Source organism: Pteropus medius, unplaced genomic scaffold, assembly GCF_902729225.1.
Source record: "Pteropus medius unplaced genomic scaffold, Ma_sr-lr_union100, whole genome shotgun sequence".
Lineage (NCBI taxonomy): Eukaryota > Metazoa > Chordata > Mammalia > Chiroptera > Pteropodidae > Pteropus > Pteropus medius.
Genome location: NW_024351730.1, coordinates 7,478,851 through 7,496,338, shown reverse-complemented (window position 1 = coordinate 7,496,338; position 17,488 = coordinate 7,478,851). Strand labels below are relative to the sequence as shown.

Sequence of the window (17,488 nt, the reverse complement as noted above, 5' to 3'; positions counted from 1 at the left end):
TTACAGCTCTATTCTTATTTTGTTAATAATTTCAATACATACAATAATTTTTGGAAACATAGCAAAGAATCACATATTCTTTATAAAATTAATTGAGCAAATAACATAATTGTTTTTACACAGAAAAACAATCAAGTAGTCCTTTTGTTCTTGATAAGGCAATGAAGCTCTTTCTTCAGCTCCGTTTCTTCCTGAAAGAACTGTCCACATGTTCTATCTCTACTACATTCTTCATTCATTCTTCAACCACTGCAATTTGGTTTCTGTTTGTCTCTCCACTGAAACTCTTCTTGTCAAGGTTAATAACCCTAATTACCAAATCTAATGGACACAGTCTATCTTTATTTTATTTGACATCTCTGTGATATCTGAAAATCTGAAGCAGTTCTTTCTTGCCAAAACTTGTCTACTCCATGGCTTCAGGAAGTGCCCTGTCTCATCTGGTTTTCCCTGACTTCTCTTCTTCTACCTTCTTTACGGGTTCCTTTGCTTCTCCCAACTTGTTCATTTTAATATACGGAGTTCCATCCTTAACCCTCTTCCGGGCCTTTCTATACACTCTCCCTAGGAAATTTCAACCAAATTTGAGGTTTCACGTACTACCCAGATATTCTTCTAGCCCAAACTTTCCCCCTTACTTTTGAACTGCCTACCACATCACCGTCTGGCTACCCTACCTCCTCTTTAACTGCCACAATTAAACTCATCTTCTGCCCCAAAGCTACTCCTCCTGCATTTCACCTTTTACCTGTATTCTCTCAATTGGTGACACCACCAGAAATAGAAACCTGGAAGTCAACCTGGATTTCTCCCTTCTCCTACATTCCTTACATCTAATCAGTTATCAAGAGTGCCGCCAATTTTTCCTTCCAAATATTTCATAATCGCACCTATCCTGCGCTGACCTATTCAAGCTTTATTCGCTCACTTCGATTACTGCTGCAGTCTCAGGATCTCCTTAATTCCAGAGCCTTGGCCCCTCTGACCCATCCTGCACATACATAGTCACCCTAGCATATGCTCCTTCGATGGCTCCCCACTACCTAAAGTCCAAAGTCTTTGCATAGCAAATAAACTACCCTATGATCTAGTGCCTCTCTACCTCTTCAGCATCCTATCTTTCCATTAAGCATCTTAGAAATAAATGAATCAATAAATTTCTCAATGAATAAAAATTAAGATCCAGAAACATTTACACAGCTTTGTTCTACACATACTTCCTGACACACATCCAACACCATACTACTTTTTGTGGCTTCGGCTTATCTTCCTCTTTCTCCATCTTACCTGGGTAACTCCTTCAATCACTAAAGACAAAATCAGACAGGTAGCCTTCCCAATCTCCCCACCCCCACCAGCAGAGGCTGGGTCGGGCAGTCCTCTGTGACCCCATGCAATGCTAGGAAAAATAAACCACAATAAATATATATAGTTGTTGTCCTCAACAGAGGATGAATATTAAAATCACCTGGAGCACTTATTGGAAAGTCTTGTCACTTCTCTGCTTTAAATCTTGGTCTCCCTCTAAACTAATTTCCAAAACAATCACAAATAAGAATAGTGAGAGTAGCCATCTTTATCTCATTCTTGACTTAAATGGGAATACATTTATCATTTTATCATTTGATATGTTGCTGGCTTTTGGGTTTGAGAACGGATATACCCATGTATGTGTGTACTCAAGTATATTAATACACAAATATTAATAATTTGCATGGTAAATGTTCAAACGGAGAAAAGTCCAAGTAAAATACAGTAAAAAGAGCAAGTATGCCTTCTCCCTTTCCTTACCAATTAGGCGTGTATCCTCCCGGACCTTCTGCTATGTATTTATGTATATGCAAATACACAACTAAGTGCAGTTTAAATTTCTTTATCTACAAACATAGGTTCATGCTATATCTACAAATTGTACACCTCGCTTTTTTCACTAAATGTGTCTGATAATCGTTCTGTGAGAGTACACATACATCTACTTTGTTCTTGTTAGCTGACACATTTTACTTGGTTGTATGTAAAAATATATGTGTATGTGTTCATCATTCCACTACTGTATTTAGGCAACAAGATTAAAGAATACTTATTCTCATAAGGAAATAACCATCTACTCCTATTTTGCTAAGAGGTTTTGGTTTTAGGTAAAGATACCTTTTTGGTTATCTACTGACAGGACTTACTGGAGGTGGCTGCACAGGGCTGAACAAAAACTTACCTTATAACTCCCTTTTTTCCCATTCTTCCTGATTTAAAAAAGCTCTTTCACTGTAACCTGTTCTTGAGCCTAGCTAGCCACCTACATTTTGCATGCCTGTGCACGAGGCCTGGGTGTCTCCCAGCTTGCTCTCCCACTCTTGCACCCTCCATCCTGGTGACTTGCCTCCTCTATCAACACTCATTACAAAGACGATGCTTCATGATTTATTTGTCTACTTGCCACACTACAAAATGAGCACAGCACTTCTGTTGACTGCACCCCAGAGCCTGACCTGTAGCAAGCCCTCGCAGGTTTGTTGATGTACACTGTGCAGTGGCATGTTAAAATTATCCATTCTTTTTCCTTTTTTTATATTTTATGCAATGCCATTATTGTATTAATTGTATACACTTGTATCTGTGTTTTAAAAGAGCAAGTTTTAACAGTATTATCTGCAATGGCATGACTCTACTAAAAGTAATTATTTTATCCTAAAAACATTAAAATGTAACTTGTCAATCAACATTATTTAAAAGCTACTCATAATCCTGCTATTTAAACTTTTTCTTTTGTTTCCTTATCTTTCCACACACACAACTTTAGATCTAGTTGCAATCACATTGTTCACTAGGATCATGGTTGTATTTACACTCATTTATCAATTAACCTGTAGAACGGAACAATCTTAATTCTAACAAATATGCCACTGGGTTAGAAGTGGGGTTTGAGGAAGATAGTTTAAGAAAACATTAAATCTAAAATAATAAGCTATGTAATGTCCTGGTGACAAGATTCTGGAGACACACTTGGAAGGCAGATACACTGACAATAATCTAGAAAAAAGTGGTCCTCCCACTTTCCCTGCCATTTTCAGCAGGGTCTCCTTACTAGATATACTTAACCTTTCTCACAATGGATGAAGTTCTCATAATTACACCATGCTGTGTCACTGAGGCAAATGGGCACCTCCCCGCCGCCCGTCTCCTTTTGTAGCTTTTAACATCTCTTCCTTCGCTGACTTTGTCATTTAGCATCTGTTCCTGGTCCCTAATCTCATTTTGGTGAACCAAAAACCAATTCTGCTATAGAACTTACTCCGTAATAAAGACTAAGGACCTCTAGTCAGGACTGGTGCAGCTTCCACATCCTGCCCATGTCAGCTTTAGCATAACTCTGCAATCACTGTCAGCACGTGTGTACTTGGCTTAATTCCTTATTTTTAGATATGCTCCCAGAAGATATGTTATTAGATAAATTATTTATGCAAAACTGGTTATTTTCATTCTAATAAAAAGAAATGGGATTCTAGCTTCACATAGAGTTCTAAATAATAGCTCCCCACCTCCCCCCCCCCCATCCATCCTTCCTAAGGTCACGGAGAACTAAAGTACTAAAATACAAAAGACAGTAAACCTATAACCACAGAGAATAGGAGGAAGAACACCAGTGGAGTGGCTCTCATTTATTAAATTCCTGAGAATCAGATATGAGTCGATAGGGATTTTAAAAAGTGAGAAGGCTACATCCTAAAATGTGCAAACCAAGGCTGAGTTAACTGGCCAAGCAGAAGCTGGAGGAGCCGGGCTCAGGCTGCAGGAGCCATGGAAAGCAGACAGCAGGGTGAGGAGTGGAACTGAGAACTCTGCAAAGAACTAAAGGTCCATACACATGAAACAACTGCACCACCAAGGCACGTCACCTCTCCACTCCACACCGGGTTAAAGTGCAGGGAATGGCCTCAGCCTGCTCTCACAGACTCAATCTATAGCACAACCCATCAGTCACATCCTTGAATAATACTGGTCTACGGTTTTTATTCATGTGGTTGGTATATTAATAGTGAAGCAGGTGCTACTTAGGGCTTTTAATTATTCCCAATTTCAAACCATTTTCCCTACTGATAAGATATAAGAAAAGAAAAAAAAGGGGGAGGGATGTAAAAATAGGGATAGCCACATCCACAGAAACTTCTTAGGGATGATCTATAAGGAACCATCCAGCAGGATCTCAAGGAACCTAAAGAATGTGGCTTAAGCTTTATCTCAAATGTCATCTTTGTGAGCCAGAGAAAAGAAAACAAGAGGGAAAGTTGTAGCCTGCTCTCTCTTTAAAGAAAACAAACTGTGGCTTATACTATGGAAAAATTGTTATTTGCTTGTAAAGAAAGACAAAAAAACACGAAAAAAATCAAAATAGCTGTGCTACAATGATGGGATTAAGTGTACTTTTTTTTCTGTTTAAAATTTACTTTTTATAATACATTTCATACCAATAAATGTGACCAATAAAAGAAAGTAAAAGAGCTTCATAGTCAAAGTAATACAAATATGAAAAAACTCTTCATTCCTTCAGCACCCATGTACCAAACACTTGGAAAAGTGCCGACCACTTTTACTAGGGATACAAAACATCTTCAAGAGATTTGTGTTCTTATGACATAAATGCAAAAACAGATAAATTCTAATACTATGTAAGTGTCTGTACTAGTGTCCACGCCCTGCAAACAAAGTCCAATTCAAACAACTTCAAGTAAGGAAGGAGAATTCACAAGAAAGATATTAGGGTGGCTCACAAAAATCCAAAGGACTACCAGAATCGGGATCACATCCTTTCAAGTCCAGCACCGGAAGAGAAAGATGCTCTTCTCCCAGCTTCAATCTGATAATCCCAGGAGATTTTTTCTAATTGGCCTGGGCTGGGTTACCTGTCAGACCCCTGGAACAACCACTGTGACCAAAGGTACAGGCTCTTACCAGAAAAAGGGGTGGAGGGAAATGGCAAGATCAGGCCATGGGAGGAATCCTCACTATGACACCCAATAAAAGGGTATCAGAACTGATGAAGAACAATGTCCCAGGGAAGTACAAAGAAGGCTAGTAAATTAATTAAGGGAATTTAAAGATGGACGAGAGCTTGTCTGATGAAAAAATGGAGAAAAGCACTCCAGGCAAAAGGATGGCAGGCATTAGCGGTCTTTTATCCGGTAGGTAGCAGAGATTTTTTAGTGGGGGTGGGGGTGAATTAATGACAGGAAAATTGTTTTGAAGGTTGCTGGCATAGTCAAGTTGACAGGAAATAAGGTAAGGAACAGGAAAAGTAAAGCGACCTTCAGTGCAAACTTGTCTGAAATTTTTTCTTTTTCTCTTTTTTTACACCATACACAGTCACAATAACAAACCCTGTATTTCAGTATTAAATTATGCAACCAATTATAAGTTGAAAAAACAGGACTGAATTTAACACATTTAAGTGACAAAACGAGCATTTTCTGCCAAATGATCTTTCAAAATAGAGATAATTAATATAAGAAATTCCATTGCACTACATCAAAGGTTCAAAGCACCGAAGCTTATTTTAACTTCAATGCGTAAACCAAATAATCATCCATTACCAACATTCTAAATAGGTTTCCTAGCAATCCAAAGTACTTCTCTCAAATGCATTTCATCTTTTTCAGTTCCTTTCTAGTGTTCTGAATTCTTTGGCTTAGCTGCTGGCTAAAAATAGGACATTTGGTGATTTGTTTCAACTGTATTCCTCCCTCAAACAGGGACACACAAACCAGATTAGAAAAGTACAAATTTGTTAATTCCTTAATGTTCTCTAAGGTAGTCCTTATTTTCATGAGGATTCGTCTTAGATGATATAAACGATACATACCTGCATATTCATAGAACCACTCTAAGCACCTCTTACTTGAAAAGGCTTCTTCTTCAGTCTTTATTCTAGTTGAATCATATTTTCTATACATGCTAGAAATTGAGAAAGCAGTTTTAAGTTATTTAAAGATACTGAGTTATTTTTAAGTAGCTGATAGATTCTATTCATTTATCCAAACCAGACATCAATTCAATCAGTATTTCAAGTACATTTTAGATATTTTACTTCCTGTTTTTAGAAACTTCAACTTTTATAACTACAGTTTTAAACAGTCATACCCAATACAGAACTAAATGGTAAGCACTTCATACAGGTTTTTCTCTGATTAACAAAGAATCAGTAAGAACTGACTAGAATAGGTATTTGATAGATTCCCTCTACTTCACTAGCCAGAACTATCTACAGAATAATAGTGAGCTACAGCAAGAAATGTCTACGATGTTTTCTTCAATTGATGACCCTAGAACTCACTCATGTCTCCACATTAAATTCTCCTGACTTCTGTGTCTTATGAGTCTGGCTGGGCACAGAGCACAGTCAAAGGAAGAATCTGTCAATATTAGATACCTCAAGGGAACATTAAGAAAATAAAAAGAAATGTCAAACTGTGCCCAAGCCTCCAGAAAAAAAATCAGGTGTAAGGTTGATGAGATAAAAGTCCCTTGGGTGACTTCTTGATTAGTATAACCTTAAAAACCTCAGGAGAGAGAAGTATAGAGAAACCCTGGCTTTTGCCATTCTCTTATAATTCCCTCATGTTGTGGACATGGCCAGCCTAAACTGGAGAACTGAATCAAGAAGCACAGCAACCTCCTCCTGCAACACTCTGCCCATCCGCAGGAATTCCTTACTTCATAATGACCTGGGGTTGAAGACTGAGATATTCTTTACTCCTGGGGAGGCAGGAGGAGGCAGAATCTTTAAAATAGTGATTTGGACAGAAAAATTATGAGTATATACTTTTCTTATCCCTTATTTATCTATAAATTGCCTAAACAGTTATAAACACTTATGAATATAGTTTTTATTTACATAGTACATTAAAAAAATCATACATAAAATTCTTTTTAATGTGCATTGATTCACCACCTAGGCATTCACCAGAATATTGGTATATACCTCTAATTAGAGATTCTGAGTTTAAATACCAAAAAAAGAACATGGGTGTGAAGATACTGAAATTGCGAACCACCCGTTTTATACTTCTTCTATAAAAGGTAGCTATACTACCTGGAAACAGAGGTGGATACTGGCCAAGGATTCAGAGAGATACATTCCAATCCTGGGCCTCGACATTCCTGAGCTCAAAGTCTGTAACCGGTCAATAATCTGGAGACCTATATATGACACTGTAATGTTTGAATTGCTTAAACATACTCTCCATAAAAAGGGAAAATGGAATACTATTCAGCAAATAAAAGAAAAATAATATCGATAGATGCTATTACATGAATGAACCTCAAAAACAGTAAGCTAAGTGAGAGCAGCAAGACACAAAAAATCATTTATATAAAATGTCCAGAAAAAGCAGATCTGTAGAGACAGAAAGTAGGTTCGTGGGTGCCTGGGGCTGGGGGTGGGACAGGGAGTGACTGAATGGGCATCAGGGGTCTAACAGGGGTGATGGAGATCTTCTAAAACTGGTTCGTAGTGATGGTTGCACAATTTAGTAAACATCACTGAATTTATACATTTAAAATGAATGAACAATATAGTATATAAATAAAGTTGTTGTTTTTTTAAAAAAAAAAAGACCAAGAATGAAACTCAGATAATGCGATAGCTCCTTCTCCCTTGGGTGACCACAGAAATGCTATCGTAAGAGTACCTCACACCCTCCTGCAACTCAGTTACCAGTTTTTCAACTGGCTTTATCATACTAAATTATACTGGACTACGGTGAAAAAAATAATAAGGACTTTATATAGTCATAAAATATTACGTGATTAGTAGAATTTAACAATTCCCCCATTATCACATCAACACCAAGGAAGTATAACAAGTGACCTGGCTTCATAAAGCTGAAAATCACTGGTCTAAATCACCTCTGTCTTCTTTTAGTTAACAGTTTCTACTCTTTTGGGATATGATTAGTGACATTATTTTCACATTTTCGGAGTCCACCTCTCTTTCTCTCCAACTGAGTTGTAGCATATTAAATATCACGAAAAGAAAGACAGAAAAATCTCATCTTGATTTACAGATGTTAAAGTTGAGGCCCATTAGAAAAGTGACCTACAGAGCCAGAATGGAGGGAGACGGAAAAAGAAAGAAAGAATTAAAATTATGATGTTTGTTCATTGTTTTAAGAAAAGAGAAGAAAAACTGACAAAAATCAGGGTGAAACAATAAGGACGCCTAAAATAAACCAGTCTAACAGAGCTTTGGAGTCACCAAAATTAACAGTTCACTTGTCTGAAAGAGAAGTGGTTTAAACAGACTTGTTTTTCATGGTTTCTAGCAAATTCTCACTCTTCTGAGAATAAAGCTCAGCTCGCTAATAATCCAGGCAGGCTTCGAGCATTCGGTACAGACAGCTCTCTCTAGCCAGGTCCAGGTGCCTTGCAAAGGTAACTATCAGAGATTGCTGTGGCATATTTAGGGAGCCTCTCTCAGAGAACAGATACATAACAATGCTGTGGTACTCAACAGGCAGACAGCACGCCCTTGAGAGGAAAGAAAGAAACTCTATACCAGTTTTGGTGGATTGGTGGACTAAAATAAAACTTTAATTTCTGAAAACTCAAATTACCTAATTTGCTTTTATTTTATAAACACACAAAATAAGCGACATGAAGTAATTACACTTTGAAAATTCACCTGGCAGAACCGAAACAAAGTTCCAGTTGGCACTGTACACTTAGATGACCTACTGGATTAGGCAGAAAAGTGCCTCTCTGACACTTATGTCATCAGTTTTGATCTACTGTCTCTGCTCCATACCTATCATGTCTACTTTTCTTGGCAGATAAATCATCTCCAGAGGCAGGTCTTCTCTTTTTCCTGGGCGGCATCACTTTACTAAAGCAGTCCGAAGAACTACAAGACCGCAGACTTCCTACAAAACAGAGTCAAAGGGCACAAGGTTAAGATATACCGCATCACAACATTTGCAAAAAAAATAGCCCCGCCAAATTAGAAACTTTTATGGCTGGTACTGTAAAGGGTTTAGATGTTATCTGTAGATGCTCTGGGTGAAAAAAAAAATGGTTTTTAGTTCCTCTTTGAGAAAATGTTATAAAGAAATAATTCTAGCAATGACACAAATAAGTTAATACTTTCCCTCCCAAACCACACCAGAAATAGTTATCACAACTTCAGTTTACTCTCCAAAAATACTAATATAAATCATCAAAGCTGTCAGCTTCTCCTACATGTCAATGTTCCTTCAAAAGGAATTGCACTGTTATCTATCTCATTAATGTACTTCACTAGGCAAGGTCAGTTCAACCAGCCACTTTGAGTCTAAAATACATGTAAAAATATCACTCCGAATACTCTTCAGCTTCAAAAATATTTGGTTTTTTAAACAAACAAACAAACAAACAAACAGAATTTGGTTTATTTTGAGAAGAAGCCTGACATGTTCTTGATCAAAATTTCCATAGTAATTTTTAGTTTGTTTCTGCCACTTGAAGAAGATTCTACCACTTTCCGTCAGTTTTCAGAAGCACACCTTTCATTTGGTAAAAAATATTAAAATGTAATAACAACAGGCAATAACAACATGGAACACTTACTGACACCTTACTGTGAGCTAAGCCCTGTTCTTAACACTTACTTACACGTATTAACTCACTTAACTTCATAATAAGCTTATGAAAAAAACATCATTTTTGCCCATGCGGATGATAAAATGAAGGCAGAAAGGGTTAGGCAAGTGGTAAAATTGGGATTCAAACCCTGACAGTCTTGCTTCGGACTGTCTTAAACCATTATAAGTTATAAGACAATTATAATTAAATTATCCCATTTGGCACAAGTACTATCAGGTATGTCATTCGGTTCCCACAATAACCCTGAATGATAGGCTGTGCAGAGATAATTATCTCTACTTGACAAATGGGAAAAACTAAGGCTTAGGCATTTAACTGACATTCTAAGGTCTCAGAAGTGTTACGTGGTGAATTCTGGACTGCACATCTTTCCTCCTTCCACTGGCCTCTTGGTAGAAGAGCCTGAGTCCTCAGTGAGCCAGGAGAGAAGAGCATAGGGGTCCTGGGGTTTGAACGATCTGCATTCAACGAATGAGTTCCAGCTCTTCACCTAACTATGTGGCTTGGTCAATCACTGACCGATTTTGGGTCTCTGGTGCATAATTTGAAAAATGAGAACTGTGGTATCTAGCTCTCAGGAGTTTTACAAGTGAAAAACATCAATTCAATAGGTGCTTAGGTGCCAAGCATTATGTGTAGATAGATGTCAGAGACAATAAAGAAATTGGTCCTGAGTGACATAACGGACGTATGCCTGTGGTGCTCAGGCTAGACCTCAGCACTCACTGGATCTTCATAATAACCCTATGATATAGGAACCTGTTAACAATCTCACTTTTACAAATGAAGAAACTGAACCAGAGAAATTAGGTGACAGCTGGAAAGCAGTAGGTAAAGTGAAGGATCACACCCAGGCAGCCCAGCAGCAAAGCCCAAGCTCTCCGCCACTACCTACTGCTGCCTCTACTCAGCCATAACAGCAGAGGCTGAGAAGCAGAAAACTAAAGATGGAGCTCTTCAGGCAGAACCCTAGAACGCAGGATGACAGTGAAAAAAAAAAGTCTCAGGCTACATAAAAAAGCAATTTTTAATGCCAAGGAAAACTAAGTTTCCTTAAAATAATTTGCCAACATGAACCAAATCAACAAAATACAGAGACAGAACAGAACTCAAGGCTTGTTTGTCCCACACCCGCCACCCTAACATCACTCCAGACTCCTACCTCAGCAAGAGAAACAACTAGGGTTTTTAAGTGTACATGTTGGCTTGCTGTGCCTTTTTTGGTTCACCTGTGCATACACAGCATCTAATACAGTAAGATACATACACTGAGAATCCTACAGTAGACTCCCAATAAATATCTGTTAAATAAATGTGTTCCTAAAACATGTGTAAATCAAATTCTGCTAAAAAAAAAAAAAAATTCAGTATATTTCCAGATATTTAAAACACTTATGAAAAGATAATATAGCATCTCTTTAAATGTTTTTTTTTTCCATTTCTCAGTAGACTAAACACTTGACTTTAAGTTTCCTGGCAGGTAGGATTTTTTTTAAATACATATATCCTAGAATGTTTGCTTCTTAAAATAACTCTGTGATAAGTCGTTTTATAATAAAAATATCTCAGTTTAAATGAATGTTTTACAAATTTGTATTTATATAAATTTAGATTTACTGACTCAACTTGTATAGCAATCTACTTCAACTGAATTTTATCTTTAAACTAAAAAAAAAATAGTAAGCAAAATACTACATAAATAAGAACGTTATAGAATGTTCATCTGCTTCAAAGAATAAGATGCTTTACCCCTTTAAAAGTATCTACTTAGATATAAACAATCTGACATTACAGGGACAGGCAAGATATTAAGGGAGATGTTTTAAATAACTATAGAGCACTTTTAAAGTTATCTTACCTTTACAAGTCTGAGAGGTCTTATTACTACGCCAGGTAAGGAAAATGACCAATAAAGTTGAGCACCTGAAAGTGCCTAGATCAACAGACACTTAATAAAAGAGACTGTCTGATGAACTTTAAGAAATCCACGAATTCATTTGAAATGATCAGAGCTACAAGCTTTCATTCTCTGACAATCATGCAAGGAAAAGCAGTGATAAAAATAATTTTAGGAAGCCATCTCAATCTCATAAGAAATGTTTGGCAGGAACACATAAAAGAGGAACAGCCACTTTATAATAATAAAGAAAAAGGAAAAGGAGGAGAATAATCTCAATTAGTAAACCCAAACTGTGATTCAGGCTCTTTAATATTATCTTGACTGATATTCTGGTATGCTAAATATTTCCATATTAGATGAACAGTGAGTGAAATCAAGCCTCCCAACTCTCCCATCATTAGCTCTTTCTTGATGCTGGGGTATCTACATGATTCTTAGGAAGGCAATAAAAATTGTTTATATTTTTCACTCAAGGGTTATGATTTGAGTTTAAATTTATTTTTGGTTCAGTGTTTAAAGAGAACAAATGAATTCTATTAATCAACTATATTTTCAAATAAATCAGGTAGTGAATGAATATAGCCATTCTTCCCACATTAAACAATTAGAAATACTGGCAACATTTTCCAACATATCTATCCTAATACTTGGTTCTGAAAAATCAATTTTAAAGAGCAACTGGAGTTTAACCTGGATCAGGCCAAACACCCTTTACTGTCTATCCAGCTTGTCAGTTTGATGATAATTTAACAAAGCATGTTATCTCAATAAATGTTATCTAAGTAGGTATTCCACTGCCTCTATTTTTTCTTTTTCCTTTTTTTTTTTTTAAATAATTTTGCACGTGGACCTCAAGTAAAAAATGTCTTTTTAGGATTCATTTTTTGTAAGACACATAAAATTTTGTGCCCTATTTGTAGTCATCCCCAAATAAGAGAGCTATAAAATTAGAGTTTTTCCAAACTTTCCAAACTTAGTATAAATGCATATTCCAATACAAAAATCTCACTAATTTTTCATTTTAGCAAGTCTGTTGTATATAGTATAGTTTCACTTAATAACATTTTACATGGTACACTGTGCCACTGCAATACTTTTTATAGAGCCATTTCACCTCACTTTTCATTGAACAATGTAGCAAAGATTTGAGTTGATAAATAGATTGTATTTTAAGATACCTTACCAGTACCTAATATTTCATTTCATTTTCTTGAACAGATCATTGAACTAACTTGCTTGCTTGAGTAAAATTATTAGTGTCTAAATGCGCAAATTTTATACTACTATTTAAGGCACAGAATTTTTCCTTTCTTTTCTCTCTAAACAGCATTGACTTCTGACATCTATCATCTTCTTCCTGCATCAATTTCTGTCCTCTCTGGCTTCTTTTACTCCCAGATTTTGGGCTACTTCTCCAATATTAATTCTCTCTGTGTCTGTCGGTCAGTTGGTCAGTCGGTCTCTCTCTTTCTCTCTCTCTCTCTTTTGATGGGAGAAGATTGAAAGCATCAAATAAAATTGTTAGAAGAGACAGAGCAGGAAGATACTGGCCTCTTTTGCACTTAGGTTTGAATCTTCTATATACAGTTGTTATAGATACTGCTCAGACTACAGCTGGGCCAAGAGATTCGAGCAGGCGCTACAGAGATAACTTGCTCAGATTTCCAAACATTATAGATTTTATGTTGTTTAATTTTTAAAGTATAATCTGTCACCTATGGTAATCATAAGTGATGCTATAACTAGATGGAGAAATTTTAATGAAACAGACAAATCTAAAAAATTACTAATACTGATTGACATTAACTGGCACTTACAAGGAACCAGGCACTGAACCAGCATGTCATATGCCAGATGTCAGACACATCCGCTGTCCCCAGGGGCAAAAAAAGAAGCATGAGGCCAAATACACTTTCCATTTTCATTTTCCTTAATTATAACTTACAGTTATTAAATTTCCACGTTCAGATTAAATATTTAAATGTGAAATTACTATAGTAACAATACCCATTTTAATCCAAAGTTCAAAGTTAACTATAAAATATATAAGATTCAGAACCTAGAGGTTTTATTACCTTAGCTAATCAGAAGACAAACACAAAATTCAGTTTTATAAATCAAAACTACACTAACTCAAGTTTAAAAAAATCCCTCAAGCCTACAACATGTTGTTCCAGAATAGGAGAGAAACGTGCTTTGTTCCTTAACTATTAAAACTAGCCCTGAAAATTGTACTTCAGTATTATTAGTAATAGCTGAAAGTTAAATACACTTAAATGTATATCAGTAGAAACAATATATTCATGAATTGGGAAATTATGCATTCATTAAAAGATAAAATAAATGCTTTCTAAATGTTCTACTATGAAAAGATCTCCAAGATATACTGAATGACAAAAACAAGAGGCACATACAAATGTATACTTGTATTTGGGGAAAAAATTACATTATCATCATCATCATCATCATCATCATCATCATCATTTAAGAAACAAATATAAGAATATGAGTTACCTCTAGAGAATCAAATGTGGAATACTAGTGGGGGATGGGAGCGGAGGTAATAAAATGGGACAGAAATCTTCATTTTATACCTTTTCAACATTTGTTTTAAAACCATGTGCATATGCTGTTTTTTAAATTATTAAGGAAACTGCTTTTAACTGCCTTTGAACTGATCCATATTTACTGAAACAAAAAGATCCAGTGTAAGGACACTCTGTGGCACAGCCTTCTAGAATATTCCTGCATAGTCTGCCCACTTCTCTCACTCCTTCCCCTGGAAGCAAGTATCTGACCTAACTGGTGATGCAGGGAGAAGGGGCCCAGCCCCTCCTGAACTCTATTCCAGTCCCTTCTGAACTCCCTTCCTGATCATTCAGCCAACAGAAGCTCAAACCTTTGCACTGTCACTAGTGGGAGGTTAGAGGGAAGAGTGGGCGTGCTGGCCTGTGCTCACCTAGCTGTGGCAGTGATTAAATGTAAGCCTATCTAATTCAGGTGAAATACTGAAAAGCCTCTGCACTTCTGCTGCTCAACTAAGCTACGTTTTCCAACAAACCTGTTACTTCAATCTTCACCTTGTGCCCAATTTTCTTTTTTTTTTTTCCCAAACTGAACTTTATTTTCAGGGTGAAGACTTTAGTTCTGGTCTGTTTCTTTTCTATTTTCTAAACTTAATATAAATTTTTTTTTATTATTGAAAATTATTGGGGGGTGGTGAAATTGATCAACAAAATCCAATAAGTTTCAAGTGCACAATTCAACAGGATGTCGTATATACATTGCATTGTGTATTCACCACCCAAAGTTAGATTTCTTTCCATTACCACATATTTGACCCCTTTTACTCCATCTACCTCCCTCCTCCCTGCCTTCCTTCTGGTAACCACTAGTCCACTGTCCATGTCCATGAGTCTCTTGTGCCTAATTTCAATTAACTCTGAACCAATTTGGAGGGAAGGAGAGGTGAAGGGAGGGGAGGGGAGGGGAGAGAGAGTTCTAAATCCCAACAACCTTAAAGATACATCATTACATGAAAAAATGATACTGCATAGTATATACAGTATGATCTCATTGAAGCTAAACAAAAAAACACTACCATAAAAATATACGCACGTATAAAAATGTTTGAAAGAACAAACATTAAACAGGGGGAAGGCTGGATTGGGAGACATGAAAGAATGTCACTTTTTACTCTTAAATTGACTTTTGTGCTATTCAAAATTCTCCGACAAGGATGTATTCATATATTATTGTGGTAATTCTCAAAAAATTTAAAAAATACTTTAATAATTTTTGCTGAAGTTTTATAATTATAGATCAAGTGCAAGTTTCTAAACTTTATGATAACCAATGGTTTAGAGAAGTGGTTCTCAAAGTGTGGTCTCCAGAACAACTGCATTAGCATTATCTGGGAGCTGGTTAGACATGCAAATACCCAGAGTTTCTGGAAATCAGAAACTCCGGCAGTAGAGCCTAGCAATCTGTTGTAACAAGCCCTTCCCAGGTGATGATAATGCTAGCAAAAGTTTGAAAAATTCAGGGCTAAAGAATCATTTATAATAATCGTTTCAATTTTCCCATTCATAAATCCTCAGGACCTGTACCACACATACACACACGCACACACACATACAAACACACACCCATATACCTATCGGATCATCTTTCATCTCAACTGAACAAACGTTAATGGAATACCTTTCAAATTGCATTACTACAATAACTTTTTAGTATAAATCAAATAGTTCAGTAGGGAAATAGTATCTTGAAACCAGTAGGGAGACTCCCCAGCTTCTTTAAAGAGATCAAAGTACTCTTTCCTAAAGCAGAGCCCCAGAATAGATTTCCTGCTGGGAAGGCATGGTAACATGGCTTCCTTCACGCACCCTGAAAAAATCTTCAACCAAGTAACAACTTGATAATGGAATGTATTACAATGTTGAGCAGCTAGTATTTTTCCCTCCTAACTTTACATTAGGAAGTTTATTTAAGATTAAGCAGTGTTAGCATCTACAGATACCTGTTTGGTGATCGTCTTGGCCAACGTCTTCTGTTAGATTCTGCAAGAAATATGTTCATCATTACTGAGAAATCACATACCATACTGTAAGTTTTAAAAATAAACATTTTTATAAATAGCTGATATTTTAATATATATCCATATCTAAATTTTTACCAAATATGCTTAAAACAACTGTTTTAAACAGTTGGTAGTTTTTTCTTTAAAAGATTGACTTACTAGCTTATTAAGGGTGTGGTAGATCTTATGAATATTTGCCAGTGTTGAGAGATGAGAATTCAGCTGAAAGTCTTTAAAAGAAAAAGGGGAAAATTCTGTCATTTATTTCCCATACTGCACAGTCTATAAAAAAGTTCAGAAAATAAACAAATGTTTTGATACAATTGAATACTCTCTCCATTAATTTGGTACTTATTAAATAAAATATAACATGCAACTACTGACCTATCTCCTAGAAATAAAGTCTGAATAAAGTTAAAATCTCAACCAAATGTTAAAGTTCATGAAATTTTCATGTGATTTGTAAGGTAAAACAAAAATACTTTAGTAGTTATAAAATCCTACCAGCAGTGAATCTGAACTTAATAGCAAAATATCGATAATGTTAGCAAATTAAACAAGTCACACAAATAGAAGACAGATCTCAAATGAAACCTGTTACTTTCTCTTTCCCAGAATTACTAGCAAAATATCCCCTCCAGAAATTAATAGAAAAGTATCTCAACCATTTGGCAGTTCTTACATATTTATTTTGTTGGCTCTTATACAACAGAATGAGCAAAAAAGGAATCTAAGCCCCTCCTCCTCCTATTAGTCAAACACAGACAAATCAAAGAATTATCCTGCAAGCTAAGTCTGGGCAGCTGAGTCCTGTGATGGAGTCTAGTAACTAGTACTGCAATATCAAATGGGCCACAGAACCGGAAACACAGCAGCAGAAATCACTCATAGAGAAACATGTCCAAATCAAAGAATGTATCCACATTGAATCATGTCCCATAGTTGCAGAATTACATACTAAATCATATATATATAACAATTTAAGTTGCTCCATCTTAGAATCCTGTACAACATAAAACTATAAGTTAAACTGTTAGGCTTTTGAATCTCTAATTTCAAATGATTTTTATAAAGTATGCTTGCATACATAATAGGTTATGTAAAAATGAGTTAAAAGTCTGAATAATTTCATATTTGAATAAGCACCAATAGATATATTTTCATAAAACATCAGGATTTACATTAGTTGCTTTTCTTTACTATCTATCATAAAGGTTAGTAAAAGTTAGTTTTGAAAGTAACCTTGAAAAAGATACTGTATCTCTCCAAGTTATGCCATGCAGATAAAAAGAAAAAAAAAACTCCCTTCACTGGAATTTTTATTTGGGACATTCAGGAGATGCCAAGAACAGACCCAAAGAGCAGACACTACA

General features: G+C 36.0%; 1 protein-coding gene across 3 annotated transcripts in view; it reads right to left on the bottom strand.

Moving 5' to 3' along the window:
* Positions 1-17,488, bottom strand: part of DCUN1D4 (defective in cullin neddylation 1 domain containing 4) — a 66,314-nt gene that overhangs the window by 29,908 nt on the left and 18,918 nt on the right. For all 3 annotated transcript variants that reach the window (XM_039845181.1, XM_039845182.1, XM_039845183.1), the window contains exons 2-5: positions 16,275-16,345; positions 16,056-16,095; positions 8,798-8,912; positions 5,855-5,946 (exon numbers count right to left, since the gene is read on the bottom strand). In XM_039845181.1, the coding sequence (XP_039701115.1) occupies positions 5,855-5,946; positions 8,798-8,912; positions 16,056-16,095; positions 16,275-16,345 (318 nt within the window). The remainder of the gene's footprint in view (positions 1-5,854; positions 5,947-8,797; positions 8,913-16,055; positions 16,096-16,274; positions 16,346-17,488) is intronic.